This window comes from Bufo gargarizans, chromosome 1 (genome assembly GCF_014858855.1).
Source record: "Bufo gargarizans isolate SCDJY-AF-19 chromosome 1, ASM1485885v1, whole genome shotgun sequence".
Classification (NCBI taxonomy): domain Eukaryota; kingdom Metazoa; phylum Chordata; class Amphibia; order Anura; family Bufonidae; genus Bufo; species Bufo gargarizans.
Window position 1 is genome coordinate 608,538,010 of NC_058080.1, and position 14,184 is coordinate 608,552,193.

Below are 14,184 nucleotides of genomic sequence, written 5' to 3' on the forward strand. Positions count from 1 at the left end.
AGAATATAAGTTAAGCCAATTGTTGGATTTGTTGTTTTTTGCACCGATCTTAGAAGGGGTTGTCCGCTTAACCTACATTGATGACCTATCCACAGGATAGGTCATTAATATCAGATCGGTGGGACCCAACTGCCGGCATCAGCTGTATGAAGAGCATGCAGCGCTTGTACAGGCACCGTGTTCTCGGTGGGACCCAACTGCCGGCATCAGCTGTATGAAGAGCATGCAGCGCTTGTACAGGCACCGTGTTCTCGGTGGGACCCAACTGCCGGCATCAGCTGTATGAAGAGCATGCAGCGCTTGTACAGGCACAGTGTTCTCGGTGGGACCCAACAGCCGGCATCAGCTGTATTTAGAGCATGCAACGCTTGTACAGGCACCGTGTTCTCAGTTTACCCGCTCACCTTCCTGACTGCACTGGTGAGCAGGTAGTCCCATTCACTTCAATGGGATAAGTGTACCCTAATCAAGTGAATAGGAAGGAGCCCATTTAGGTGAATGGCACAGAGGAGCCACTGCAATGAGGAAGGCGAGCAGGTAAACAGCTGATTAGTGGGGGTGCTGGCAGTCGGGCCCCCACCGATCAGATACTGATTAACTGTCCTGAGGATAGGTCATCAATATAGGACAAGAGGACAACTCCTTACAGGCATGAGCTGCAGGTTAGGTTTTGAACCAGACAGGCACACTGGTTGATTTATGACAGCCCAGCACCACTATTTGAAGCAGTTCTAAAAGTGGCAATGCTTGAGATGAAAAAACAAACAAAAAAAACACTAAGAGCCAACCCGGATAACCGCCAGTTCATTCAGCTGCAATCACCGATCTATGGGGATGAATGATCATTCACCCCCCAAAGAGTTTCAGTGTTTGTCAGCACCAAATCCCTGTTCATCCAGTACGATGGGCCGGAAAAAAATAAAATAAATAGCACTTCATGTACCACATCGTATCAACCCACAAACTAGTGGAAGGGGGGGGGGGGGGGGTCTATGCTGCTGATTGTCAGTTTTGCAGCACGCACAGGAATCTGCAATAGAGAAACCTGATAAATGTGAATAACTTCTAAACACCATTCACATTTATTTATTGGACTGCACATTTTTTCAGATTTTTGGTGTGGAATATGCCCCAAAAATCTGCTACCAAAAGTCACATAAGGTTTCTTCTTTCACAACTTTCAATTCCGAATATACCTTTTACATCAAAAGCCAGATAAATTCCAGGCAAATGAAAGTTTGTTCCTTTTTCTATTGTACCATTAATGACGCTATTTAAATAGTGGATGTGAAAGATGATTTTTCAGCGGAAGTACAAATAAATGCTGGTTAATAAAGCAATTAGCACGTTTCTCAAACCAAGTTTGAGAAACTAATGAGCTGCTAGCAGTATGAGCACCCACCTCCTGTTATCCGTGAAGGTCCAGTATATGGTATTCATCAGGAGGACAACTGCTAGAAGTACTTTATATTAAGGATAGGGACACATGGGGCATATTTAAAAGGAAAAACGCACTGGATTTTTAAAGTGGATCCGCAGGAAAATTCGTGACAAATGCAAGAAAAAAAAATCGGCAGGAGTCACAGGCGATTATTGCTGCTATTACGAAATGCTATAAATTCTCCACACAAAACTCTGCTGAGGAATATTGACAGCGTGTCCCCATGGGATGTATGGAGGAAAAGTCTGCGGATATTACTGTGGATCCATGTCAAAATCTGCACGATTTACATGCGGTTGTCAGATTTTACCCCTGCATTGCAAAAGGCGAATTAGATTGAAAAAAAAAATAAAAAATCTACACTCTAGGTCAATTTATAGTGCATTTTTTTCTGCAGCGTGGGGGATGGGATTTAAAATCTTACGCACTATGCTGGTACAGTAAAATCCTGTGGATTTGCCCCATGAACATCCGCTACAGCAAATCCAGAGTATGTCCCTCCCATGTAGATTTAACCCAAGGATACCTGTAAACCGTGCAGCAGTAAACACATGTGGATCACCTCTAACTGCCGGGCTGCATCCGTGCTTGCATCGTAAAGGGGTTGTCCACCTTCGAGTAGGCCTCTCTGCCAGACCAGCAGAGGTAAGCATGCTTAACGGCATCAAAACAGACACCGGAGTGAGCCATAGGGGACCTGAAGGAGCCAGAACAGCAGGGCGGGAAGCAGGCAAGTATGCTTACGTGGGACTCTGGCAGAAAGGTCCCCGAAGGTGAACAACCCCTTTAAATCATGGAAAAGTACAGGTTAAAATGACAACCGGCAAGTGGAGTCTAGAGTAGATTTTAGGTTAGAGGACAGGAATTTTAGGGTGGTAGGATAAATAAAAATAAAAAAGATGAAGTGTACAAAAGGTCCTCCAGCCTCTGAAGACTTGAAATGCTATCTGTAAGTAATCAACAGGCCACTTACCACCAAGCAGACTTCCACTGGCAAGAGTTCTAGGTTATGGCAGTGCTTCAAGCATCAAGCTTGGTGTAAAGAACAACCCTAGAAATTACACCATTTTATTACCCAATTTAACTGGGATAAATGAACCAGTAACCAGAGAATTCAGCCTGGAGGTAAAGCAGTTTTAGAGATCCATATCGGCTTCGTGAGCCTCAGATTGGGGCCACTTTATGTTTATATGACCTGGAATAAGCTTTTGCTGGCATGTTAATAACAGATGGAAAGACAATTATCTGGAATAACTTTGGCACTCAGCTTTACGATGCAAAAATACCGTTCTTGAGTAGCTAAACTATTTAAATAAAGACTACATATTGAAGTTTAATTAGGGAATCTTTGTTCATTTGCCCATAAAATCACGAGGTGTTGGTAAAATGAATTTTGCTATTCTCTTAGTCAAGAAAATAAAACCTGCTGAAGCGTATTTCTTGTAAATGGGTCAATTTTGGGCCATGAACTGCTAAATTAAGTTCTGCATATACCCGGAGGGAATACCAATTTAAAAATGGAAAGCGTGCTAGCAGACTAACTGCACAGCTAGAATATACTGAATATATTTACACTCATCCAGAAAATTATTCTTCAGTTTACAACAGGAAATAATTACGCATTTACAGAATTATATTGAAAATTCAATAGCGAAGCTGAATCTACACCACCAGGCTCCAGTCACATTCTAGCCTTTGGCCTTGCTGCCCATCTAACAGTCCTTAAAGTTATGCCTATTTTGGTAAGGACTGGACTGCTGGCCTCCAGACAAGAAAAAAACGTGTCTCTGCTAATTCTGGAGGTGAAGGAGCCTCTTCGCTTTTTTTGGGACTATTTCACAGGTTATAGTGAATGCTATGATTAAAAGGGTTTTACGGTTTACATCAGCATCCTTCAATGTATATGTAATTTTGTAATGTATTTCCTTTCATTTTATTGCTCCTATATTCCATTCTAGGCTGTGGTCACATGATCATGTCCATGCAGCTCCTCATTTCTTGTGAGTTTATGTCCATGGGCGTGTCAAAGCAGCAACAGAGTCAGTGATGGGGGAGTGTCTATATAACTAGCTGTGTGGGAGGAGCTGTAAACTAGTTGGGCGTTAGGGGCAGCGTTGGAGCTGCGGCAGAGAGGAGAAGTGCATCATGGGTCTGGTTGGATACAGGAACAGGAAGTGCTTCATACAGAATGGAAAGAGCCACTTGAGCTCTGCATACATTTTTCCATTACACATGACCGCCATCATATACAGTAGCTATGGTCAATCCATTGAAAAACAGAAACGCCTATTTGCTAATTTCAATGCCAAGTGTGGGCCCCTCAATAGAAGACTTAAGTTAACAGAGCAGATTGACCACCTAGAAACTTGATTTTGCAAAAGTCAATTCACTGTTTGTTGAATTCAGGTTATACAATGTGTGTGGTGTATATACAGTGTGTCTGAATTCCCTTTAATTAGGTTGTCTAGAGATAACATTGGGGGGGGGGGGTTATGTTTTAGCACCAACTATTTGGCATAAAAAGGTTGCAAGGTATGGTGCATATTGGAGACTTCTACCTTCTTTTACTACTTACTAAAAAGTGTTCATAAAATTGTTGTTAAAGAGGTAATTTGGTAAAGGCATCCCCCATCCACTGGGAGGTCTTGTCCCCTGACCCTTTTAAATAGAGTGCCGGTCAAGTAAACCGACTATGGGATTGTTAGAGACGGTTGAGTGCTGTACTCTGCCATCTTTGGCAGTCCCATAAATTTTTTTCATAAAGGGGATGTGGGACCCCCCACGCTGGTCACAGGCATCAAACACCAATATAACAGTTATCCCCTATCAAGTGGAAAGGGGATGACTTCTTGGTACTGAAATAACTCATGTTGGTGGGAGAGGAAGGGGGGGGATGATCATTAATGTTGTGACAAATGTATTAGTTCTAAAAGACAGAAAATGGTTCAATAAGTTGTGGAAACGTACACCCGTTCATAGCAGTTGTAGATTTAATATATCTGAAGACAGAAAATACAATTTATTAAAAGGCATATGACTCAAGGGGGTTCTCCCCCTTTTTTTTACAAATCACCCCCCCCCCCCCCCCACCATCCCTATCGGACCGGTGGCAGTAAACAATTACCTGACCCCCGCCACTGGGTTCCTACTCCTTTGGACCACCGCTGCATTCGCTGCGCTCCAGTCCCCTCTTGTAAACTTCCAGGATGGACAGGGGTCACGTGTGCGGTTGCAGTCAACGAATGATCACAACATGCATCACTTGTATGGCTGGTGCAGCCAGTCATTGTTTGGAGCATAGAAGGAAACCATTTACCACCGCGGCCTTTTGTTTCAGGCTGGCGTATGAAATGCCAGTGAGCCCCTGAGGATAGTCTTTTTTCACGGCAGAGATGAATTCCCTGCTAGTTGTTACCCGACAAGCAGGGAAATGCTCCTCCCTGGCAGAGACTCCTTCGAACATGATTTGTTTAAAGAGCACTAAAGATCAAGAACCTAAATGAAGAGGGAACCTATGTGGTAAGTATATACTTACCTCTAGTTATTTAATACTAATTAAAAGGTAAATGTAAGCCATAGGCAGCATGTTACAGAGCTGCAGGAGCTGAGCAGATTGATTTATAGTTTTATTGGAAAAGATTCAGTAAAACATGTATTTCAGTCATTGAAATCCCAGCTCATACTGGGATTCGAAGTCAAGGATGCGTTCCCATCAGTGTGTATATACAAAGATAGCGGTCATCATCAATAAGACGCCGCCTGGACTCCGAAGCCTAGAACCAGCAGCAATTTAAATTTCTAAATTATGTTTTACCGAATCTTATCAAAATTATACATCAGTCTGCTCAGCTCCTTCTGCTATACATATGCTGCCTGCAGCTCTGACACAGTGTTCAATGTGACCGGTTATCTTTAAAGAGGCGCTATAGTCACTTCCCCATCTTTAACATTAAAACTAATAAAAATATCACTAACTCTGTCCACCCCCTCGTCAGCATTCAGGCATGAAAAGATGCAGGAAGCACACTGGCTAGTAAAGCTGCCAAGGAAAACATGGGACACCTGAAGAGTCTTATGAAGGTTTTCTATTAATTAAAATGGGATCCAATTCCAGACTCTTTGGGGCTCAAAACGTTACCTCAGTAACTGCACCGCCCTGCGTGTTCTGTGTAATTAACCCGTACATGTACAGCGCTGGTGGACATCACTTAAGGACCATCGCCGTACATGTACGGCGCGCTGATTGGGCAGGTGCAGCTCCCGATCAGTGGCAAGGACTGGGCAGTCACTGACAGCCAGGCTCCTGCTGCATATGCCGGCATCGGTGAAAACACAGATCCTGGCATATAAACTCCTTGTATGCCGCTGTCAAAGCTGACTGGCCGGGCAGTCACTATGCTAAAAGGGGTTATTCCATTACGAAAACTTAGACACTTATCCCCCTGTGAACATGGCATGACCTTAGCGGTCATAACAGGAACCCTTGTTCCTCATTTGATTGGACCAGTGGTCATGCATGTGCGCTTCTGCTCCATTCAACTCTATAGAGGTAGTTGAGTGCTTGTACTTTTATCTCCAGCAGTTTCATAGAGTCAAATGGAGTGGAGGACATGTACAAGTGCTCCTGCTCGATTCGAATGGGCCTCTGTTCTTGAGATGGGCAAGGGCTCCAGTAGTTAGACAACCGCAGATCAGAACAACTGGAGGCCCGTGTTATCCAAATCAATGGAGTGGTGGTCGCAAATTTGCACTGCCACTTTAGTCAACTCGATGGGGCTGCTGGAGTCGGCCAAGTGCTTGATCTTGGCCATTTCTGACCGATGCATAGTGTTTGAATGGAGCCGTGGACACAATGTATGTCACTCTGTTAAACAAGGAGCACAAGCCCCTATTCTTGTGATCAGCAGGGGCTCCAGCAGTCAGACCCCCCACTGGTCAATCCCTTTAAGACATGGCGGCTCAAGGGCAAAAATCTGCTAATTCCAATTCCTTTAAATACCCTCCGGACAAGAAATCTTCTCCCCTACTTCCATCACCCATCTAAAACGTCTGACACCTTTGAAATATGAAGTTTCATAAATGGAGCTGAATCACTCTTGTGGGGAAAACGGCACTCACGGGCTCTGAGGTCTCGGGGGTGGGGGTTTACATGAAAATCCTAAATTACATCAGAGGAGGAAAAATAAATATACATACACACAAACCCCCAAACCCAGCACATCTGTCTTATACTGCCCTCGAATAAAGAAGCCTAGGAGAAAAACCTGCTTTAAAAAGCAAAATGGTCAAGGTTTTGCTGTAAAAATTAACATTACATTTTTAGATAAGGAGGATACAGTTTAGATTTAAAAAAAAACTAGGAACCTAGATTCTAGCACTAATAAAGCTCACTGTGAATAGGTCACGTAGAGTTTAACATTTTGAATTAGTCTACATCCACATACTCAAGCATGAGTGGTATGAATTCATAATGCTCGATATAGGTGCTGAAAAGGGACACTCAGTACTTAGCGCTCACACAGTAAGGAGCGCGCTGTACATTATACAAACCTTGATCTTAGTGGATGACCTTTTCCCTCCAAATCCACCACCGCCAACCAGGAACAGGGAAAACTGATTATAGCAGATCAGTTCTTTATCACAGTAGGTGTGTACTAGGAAAAGAGAAAAATAAAGTCAAGAGTCAGGACACAACCAGGAGAGCACACAGACCGGTAGGGAGAAGAGGAGGATGAAGTAACATGCTACAGGCAAGTCTGCAACTGCCTGATGGGAATTACCCTTTAAATCCACCATTAGGTTCACCGTAAACATTTCACTATAAATGCAGGATATACAGTTAATGGGGTTGTCCAAGAAAACATTAAAATTTGGCCCATGCCATCTAATGGATTATATACTCCACTCTGTTCTGTGCTGCTGGACCGGTCCTCATCCTGCTGGTTATCTAGGCTGCAGCAGTGACGTAGGAATAGGTCTCTGTCCGGAGAGGGGTACAGCACAGGACCACAGAGTATAGCGATTGGCTGCTGCAGCTCACATGCCGTATACCTACAAACCACAGCTGCAACCTTATGTACAAATAGCTAGAGGAGGACCAGAGCTGCGAATTGCATAGGAGAAAAAAGGAGGAGAGGAGTATACAATCCTTTTTAAGGTTTCTGCTGTGATTTGTCCCATTCCTCTCTTCAGGTATGTAATACTCTCCCCCCTACTCATGGACCTGAAGAGGAAGATAGAGAACGGAAAAATGGTACCTAAATCAAACGATTAGCCTGGTGCCATTTTACAAGGGATAGGTTATGGGCTGGACTGTGGCAGCATCAAGGAAAATGAGGGCACTAGGTGGGTTAAAATGATTTTCCGAGGTCAGGTCATCAGTATCTGATCAGTGGGGGGCCGACAACCCAGGACCCTGCCGATCAGCTGTTTGCGTCACTGCCTTCTCACAGCCTACCAAGAAAAGCGCCGTACATTGTATTGTGGCTGCGCTTGGTATCGCACTCAGACCGACTCCCTTCTATGGGGCTGAGCTGCGCCTAGGCCATGTGACGGATGAATGGATCATCACTCAGCCTCACATTTGCACCGCTGCTCTCTCAAACAGCTGATCGACAAGGGTTCCAGGTGTCGGACCCCACCGATCGGATACTGATGACCTGTTGCGAGTAAAGGTCTTCAGTGTAGAAATCTTGGAAAACCCCTTTAAGGGATCATTCACACAGCCGTGCAGTTTCTGCAGACCCATTCAACTTGAATGTAAATGGGTCTGTGATTTGTCCACACCGCAAAAATATAGAACATGTTCTTGATTTAAGTAAATGGGCCTGCATCCATGATGCGGTTCACAAACGGACAGGGCCTGTATATTGTGGACACGCCGTTTGCGGGCTGCAATATAAAAAGCTAATGTACATTTGTAGAATGCATGATGCTTTTTTACATGCAATGTTTAAGATATTTCCCTGATGGTTTCCCCAATTCAAATCATTATGGGAAGCTGTACTTGTATTTTTTCACTCAATTTGAGAAAAGTCCAGTTAGAAACTAACAGGCCTTCAAATAAAAGCTATTCATCCTAGAGAATCCATTATTACAAAACAGCACAAAGGGGAAAACAGATGTATAAATGTGTCTTTATGCTAATAGAGTAATTTGTAGCACACTAAACACAAGAAAACATTTTATATAAAGCAGCCATTATTCCAATCATCATGGGAGTTGCCTACCTTAGGCCCGACATCTAATTAGTTATGGAGATTTATGGACTTCATTCATTGAATACCAAATGCTTGAATTGACTATTCAAATCACATCAGTGATCAGAAGAAAGTCTCAATATAGGGAGTCTGGTTAAGACCTGTAACTGATATTACTTTGCCTTTTCTAAAACTGAATATATATATATATATATATATATATATATATATATATATATATATATATATATATATATATATATATATATATATATGTAGATATATATATATATAGATATATATATATATATAGATATAGATATAGATAGATATAGATATAGATATAGATATAGATATAGATATAGATATAGATATATATATATATATATAGAGCGAGAGCGAGAGCGAGAGCGAGAGCGAGAGCGAGAGCGAGAGCGAGAGCGAGAGCGAGAGCGAGAGCGAGAGCGAGAGCGAGAGCGAGAGCGAGAGCGAGAGCGAGAGCTAGATAGTAGGACTGCACTCCGGAATAGTGGTAAAACAATAGTGGTTTATTCACCCATGATATGGCAAATCTTTGCCATATCATGGGTGAATAAACCACTATTCCGGAGTGCAGTCCTACTTCTTTTTCCTATGCTATTAGGGAATGCCGTTGCCCTACGTTGGACCTTGAACCCACTAGTGGCCCAAAAGTGTTAATAGGATCCAATGCTTGCCATAACCTTAAAAACACCAGCATAATATTGTGTAGGTCACCTTCACGTTGCGGTAAAGTAACTAAACCTTTGTTAAAGAAAAAAATAAAATTAATGCTCAGCTTTCATTGGCTTTGCTCTGTTTTTCCAGCATGTGGAATACAGATCCATAAAAAGTATATTGGATCGGTGCTCCAAACACTTGAAAAGCCAAGCATAGTTGTGGCAGAACATTGTTCTGTGGTATCTAGCACCAAGACCTTAGCAGCAGATTCTTGAAACCTTGTAAGTGTGCCTTCACACATGCCGGATTTTGCGGCAGAAAATTCCACAACTGGAAAAAAAAAAAAGTTCCATTCATCTGAATGGGGCAGCAAGCACATGCATCTCTGCAGGCCACATTAAATTCACACGTCTGCAAAATACTGACACCGGCCATGTGCACAGGACCGCCACTATAATAGAAAAATCCTATTCTATTTTCTTTTTGCAGGGCCGTGGATCGGAAGTTCGGGGCTGCGGAACAGAAGTGCGGATGCGAACAGCACACTATGCTGTCCACATGTTTCCCGACCCCATTAAAAATGAATGGGTCCGCACTCGTTCCGCATAATTGCAGAACGGATCCGGACCATACAGACGTCCGAATGGAGCCCAAGTTCAATGGAACTGATTTTCAGTCGCAGAATTTTCTGCCACAAAAGAGTGAAGGCACAAAATTTTTTTTTTCAGAAAATCTTACAGGTGTTCAACCAAATTAGGATCTTGGAAATTTGGAAGCCAAGTCAACTCCTTGAACTCTTTCACATGTTCCTCAAAATTCCTGAATTTTTGCATTGTGGGAGGGTGCAATATCCAGCTAAAAGGGCTGTACTTGGATTGCAACAATGTTTAGGCAAGGAGTACATGTCGAAGTTACATGCACATGAAAACCAGGAGCCAAGGGTTCCCAGCAGAACACTGCCAAGAGCATCACAGTGCCTTCATCAGCTGGCCTTCATTCCATAGAGCATCCTGGAGCCATGTCTTCACCAGTTTAAGAAACATGCATACACAAACAACCAATAGTCCACAAGACAAATGAAAATGTGATTCAGTAGACTAGACCTTCTAGTGCTCCAAGGTCCAGTTCTGATGCTCATTAGCCCATTGTAAGCATCTTCACTTTGGGACAGGAGTCAGCATTGCCACTTCAACCAGTCTGCAGAAACATGCACCGACACCATCCTATCATGTCCAGCATTTACTTTTCCACCAATTTTACTTACAGTACATAGCTCTTGGGCTAGTCTTTGTTCCCCCATGCACTAGTGAGTATTTGGAACTCAACCCTGACCTTCCCTTTCGGTCATGCTCTGATCCAGATGCCTAACTATTGCAATTTAGCCCTTATCCAAGTCAGATTCTAACAAAAAAAAAAAATTTACTGCGTCCAACACATCAACCTTAATAAGCAACTGTTCACGCACTGTCTAATTTATCCCACCAATTGAGAGGTGCTTTAGTGATTAGATAATCAAATGTTCTTCCCCTCACCCGTCAGTGAATTTGATGTTATTGGTGTATGTTCCCTTTATCCCTGCAGGGCATTAGCATAAAATAGTCATACAGCACGAGACAACTCAATACTACCAGTTTTTGGTGAAACACAGGACTTGTACACGTAGGAAAGCCACTACAATTCCATACAAACGACATGTCCCTCTAAGGTGCTTCAGTGCTCAGGACAATGTTATGTACCTGAAGGCCACTGGATTACACTGCACGGGTCAGAAGAACGTTGATTCAAGCGCACCCAGGAGCTGCAGAGCTGGCAGTGGAGCAATGAACCTGGAAACCAGCAGCCGGTCACATGCTGCGTGGGTGACATGTCACCACTGCAGACAGTGATTGGCTGAAGTGGTCACATGCCCTGCGTCAAAAGGATGTTGACGCCTGCGCACTTGGGGGCTGGAGGGCCATGAAACCGGGACCAGAAGCAGGGACAGGGAGCTTCATCACCATCACAGGTTTGGACACACTGTGGGGGCTGAAAAAAGGCTGGACAATCCTTTTGACCCCTTACATAATAGTACATCAGTGGCATGTGAAAGTTGAATAGAGCAGGATCCCGAATCTCACTCCATTAGTGGCAGGTGTCAGCTGTATAATACAGCTGGCACCTGGCCACAATGATTGGGACCGTCAATACTGCAGTTTCCAGTCGTTTAACCCCTCAGATACTGAGGTCAATAATAAGTGGTTAGACAGAGGGAAGCGGCTCCCTCTACAAAATTTCAGGGCTCCGATTGGTTGCTATAACAGTCTGGGAGTTTGTGAAAGTTCCCAGTGTTATCACAGCAAGCTGCCTGCAGAGCTATGCCCGAGGCTTGACAGGCAAACAAAAAACGAAAACTGGCTGGTCCTGAAGGGGTTAAATTCTTAATAAAGTGCACAATCCTGCATCTCAATATATACAAAGAGTTACTGTGCCATTAAGCTAGAGTGCATTACTCAATATGAATTGGGGACTTGGGTACTGGCGTACACCATCAGAACAGAGGATATGAAGACCTCTGATGTACAGATTACATCCCCATAGTCAGGGGAGTCTCCTCATTAGTAATTCTCAGCCACTGCTTTCTCTTCCGCCTGAAACGACCTTCACTTCCATCAGAAATGTGAATGGCTTCTACTCCTCTAGTAATTCTAACGGCAAATTGCTTTGGTGTGAAATGCTTTTGACAGGAGAGTTCTGTATTAGGGGCAACGTGAAGGCAAACTGTATGGAGATGTGTACACTGATAAAACTAACAAGTTTCCAATAAGTGAGAAGCACAATCTGCTCTCCTGGTCGGAGTCATTAACCATTTCATCACTACCTCCACAGATACTGTACCTACCGTCAAGCAGAATGACGGCACCAGAGCCTTTGTCCAGTATGTCTTCTACTGTAGCTTCCAAACGCATCTCTCCTGTAAAATAAACACATAGTAATGCAATTAGATATAAAACTGCCTGCAACAGGAAAATAATGCTATGCAGTCCAGAAGGCCCTGAACCTACAAAACTATTATGAAATAAAAGCTCAGAAAACTACAGGTTAGAAAAATAACTTCACAAAAATAATGTGTCAGATTTCTGCCTCTTCAACCACTAATGAAGTATAATTTCAGAGTAAAATTCCAAGATAGGAAACTAATAGCTTAATCAAAATCAAAGTTATTTCACCTCATTTGAGACTGTCTAAATCAGTCAAATTAACCATTAGTCATTCTGCATGTAACCTAGGTGAGTGGGTTTCGGTAGCAGGATTACCGTAAAAATGGTCTATGTTTAGCCAACGGGCATTAAAAAAAACTGAAAAGCAATTAATTTAAGTTAAACATTAAAATTTTGTGGAGAGAAAAAAAAAAAAAAAAGTATTCAATAAAGCTGGACCAGGAAAGTCTGCCTGTGCTACATGCACATTTCTATCACGGGCCAAATATGTTACCTTGAAACATAAAAGGGGTTATTCAAAAAAAGATTTTTATGACTTATCCTCAGGTTAAAATTACTTAGTCACATGGCCTAGCGGCAGCTCAGACCCATTCAAGTCAATGGAGCCGAGCTGCAATACCAAGCACTGCCACTATAGGATATATGGCGCTGTGGAAAGCTGCCGGGAGCCTGCATCACTCCAGAGCTCCGGTGAGCGCAACGGCTCCCTGAAACAGTTGATTGGCGATTGCCGGGACTTTGAGCCCTGCTGATGTGATAATGACCTATACCAAGGATAAGTGCCTTCCAAGTATTTTACACTGATGACCTATACTCAGGATAGGTCATCAGTATCTGATCGGTGGGGGTCTGACTCCCAACACCCCTGCTGGTCAGATCCCGGTAACCTGTACTAAGGATATATAACAGATTTTACCCAATATTAGGCTACACATCCGCGGCATGCTGTTCCAGCAAATAACGCCCGGGGGGGGGGGGGGGGGCAATCGGCCAGACAAAAAATGCTGCATCTAGAGTTTTTTGTTAAGCAATTCTTGGCATATTTGATGGGTAGCAGACGCATCTCTGTTGGACTCCATTATAGGCAAAGGGCAAAGGGGTCAGGCAGGCGGCAGTATGCAGCAATGATAACTCTGCTGCACTTGTGAAGCTAGCCTTCATGAATGGTTACCAAAGGATAGGTCTGCTATACTAAGGCTACTTTCACACCTGCAGCAGCATGGTTCGACGAAGGAACAGCCTGCTGGAATCTTGCCAACGCTAGCCCACGGCGCCGCCAGAGGTCTGCTCCGGCCCTGTTCACTATAATGGGGGAGGTCCAGTCACAGCATGGCAAGCAATTATAGTGAATGGGGCCGGAGCAGACTTCCAGCGGCACAGTGGGATAGCATTAGCACGGATCCGGCAGGCTGTTCCCCTCGCCAGAACAGCCTGCCAGACCCTGCTGCCCCAAGTGTGAAAGTAGCCTTATATAGCCTTCATCATTCCTTTTAAATTAACTTAAAAAAAAAAAAACTTGATATGACAAATGCCAATGGTTTTGATCAGTGAGGGAATAAGTGTCGAGACCCCCACCGATCGCTAGAATGAGTAGTGTCCCACATACACCGCGTACTCATCTTGCTGCAGGAGATGGCGTCAAGACAGGCCCATAGCCTTCTAATGAGCCGTCTCATACACCAAGGAGAGAAAGTGCTCTATGCAAGGGTTTTAGAGAACAGTGGGGTCTCGGCACTTAACCCCCAATTGATCGAAACCTTTGATATATCACTAGGACATCAATTTTTTTTTGAAAGCTACACAGTCAACAATTTAATGAAAAACTACATGAAAGAAAAAAAAAACTCCATCTTAAGAGAAAAGGTGT

General features: G+C 43.5%; 1 protein-coding gene across 1 annotated transcript in view; it reads right to left on the reverse strand.

Moving 5' to 3' along the window:
- HSD17B4 (hydroxysteroid 17-beta dehydrogenase 4) overlaps window positions 1-14,184 on the reverse strand; it is a 242,657-nt gene that overhangs the window by 92,703 nt on the left and 135,770 nt on the right. The window contains exons 15-16 of the mRNA XM_044275890.1: window positions 12,218-12,289; window positions 6,992-7,095 (exon numbers count right to left, since the gene is read on the reverse strand). Coding sequence (XP_044131825.1) covers window positions 6,992-7,095; window positions 12,218-12,289 — 176 coding nt within the window. The remainder of the gene's footprint in view (window positions 1-6,991; window positions 7,096-12,217; window positions 12,290-14,184) is intronic.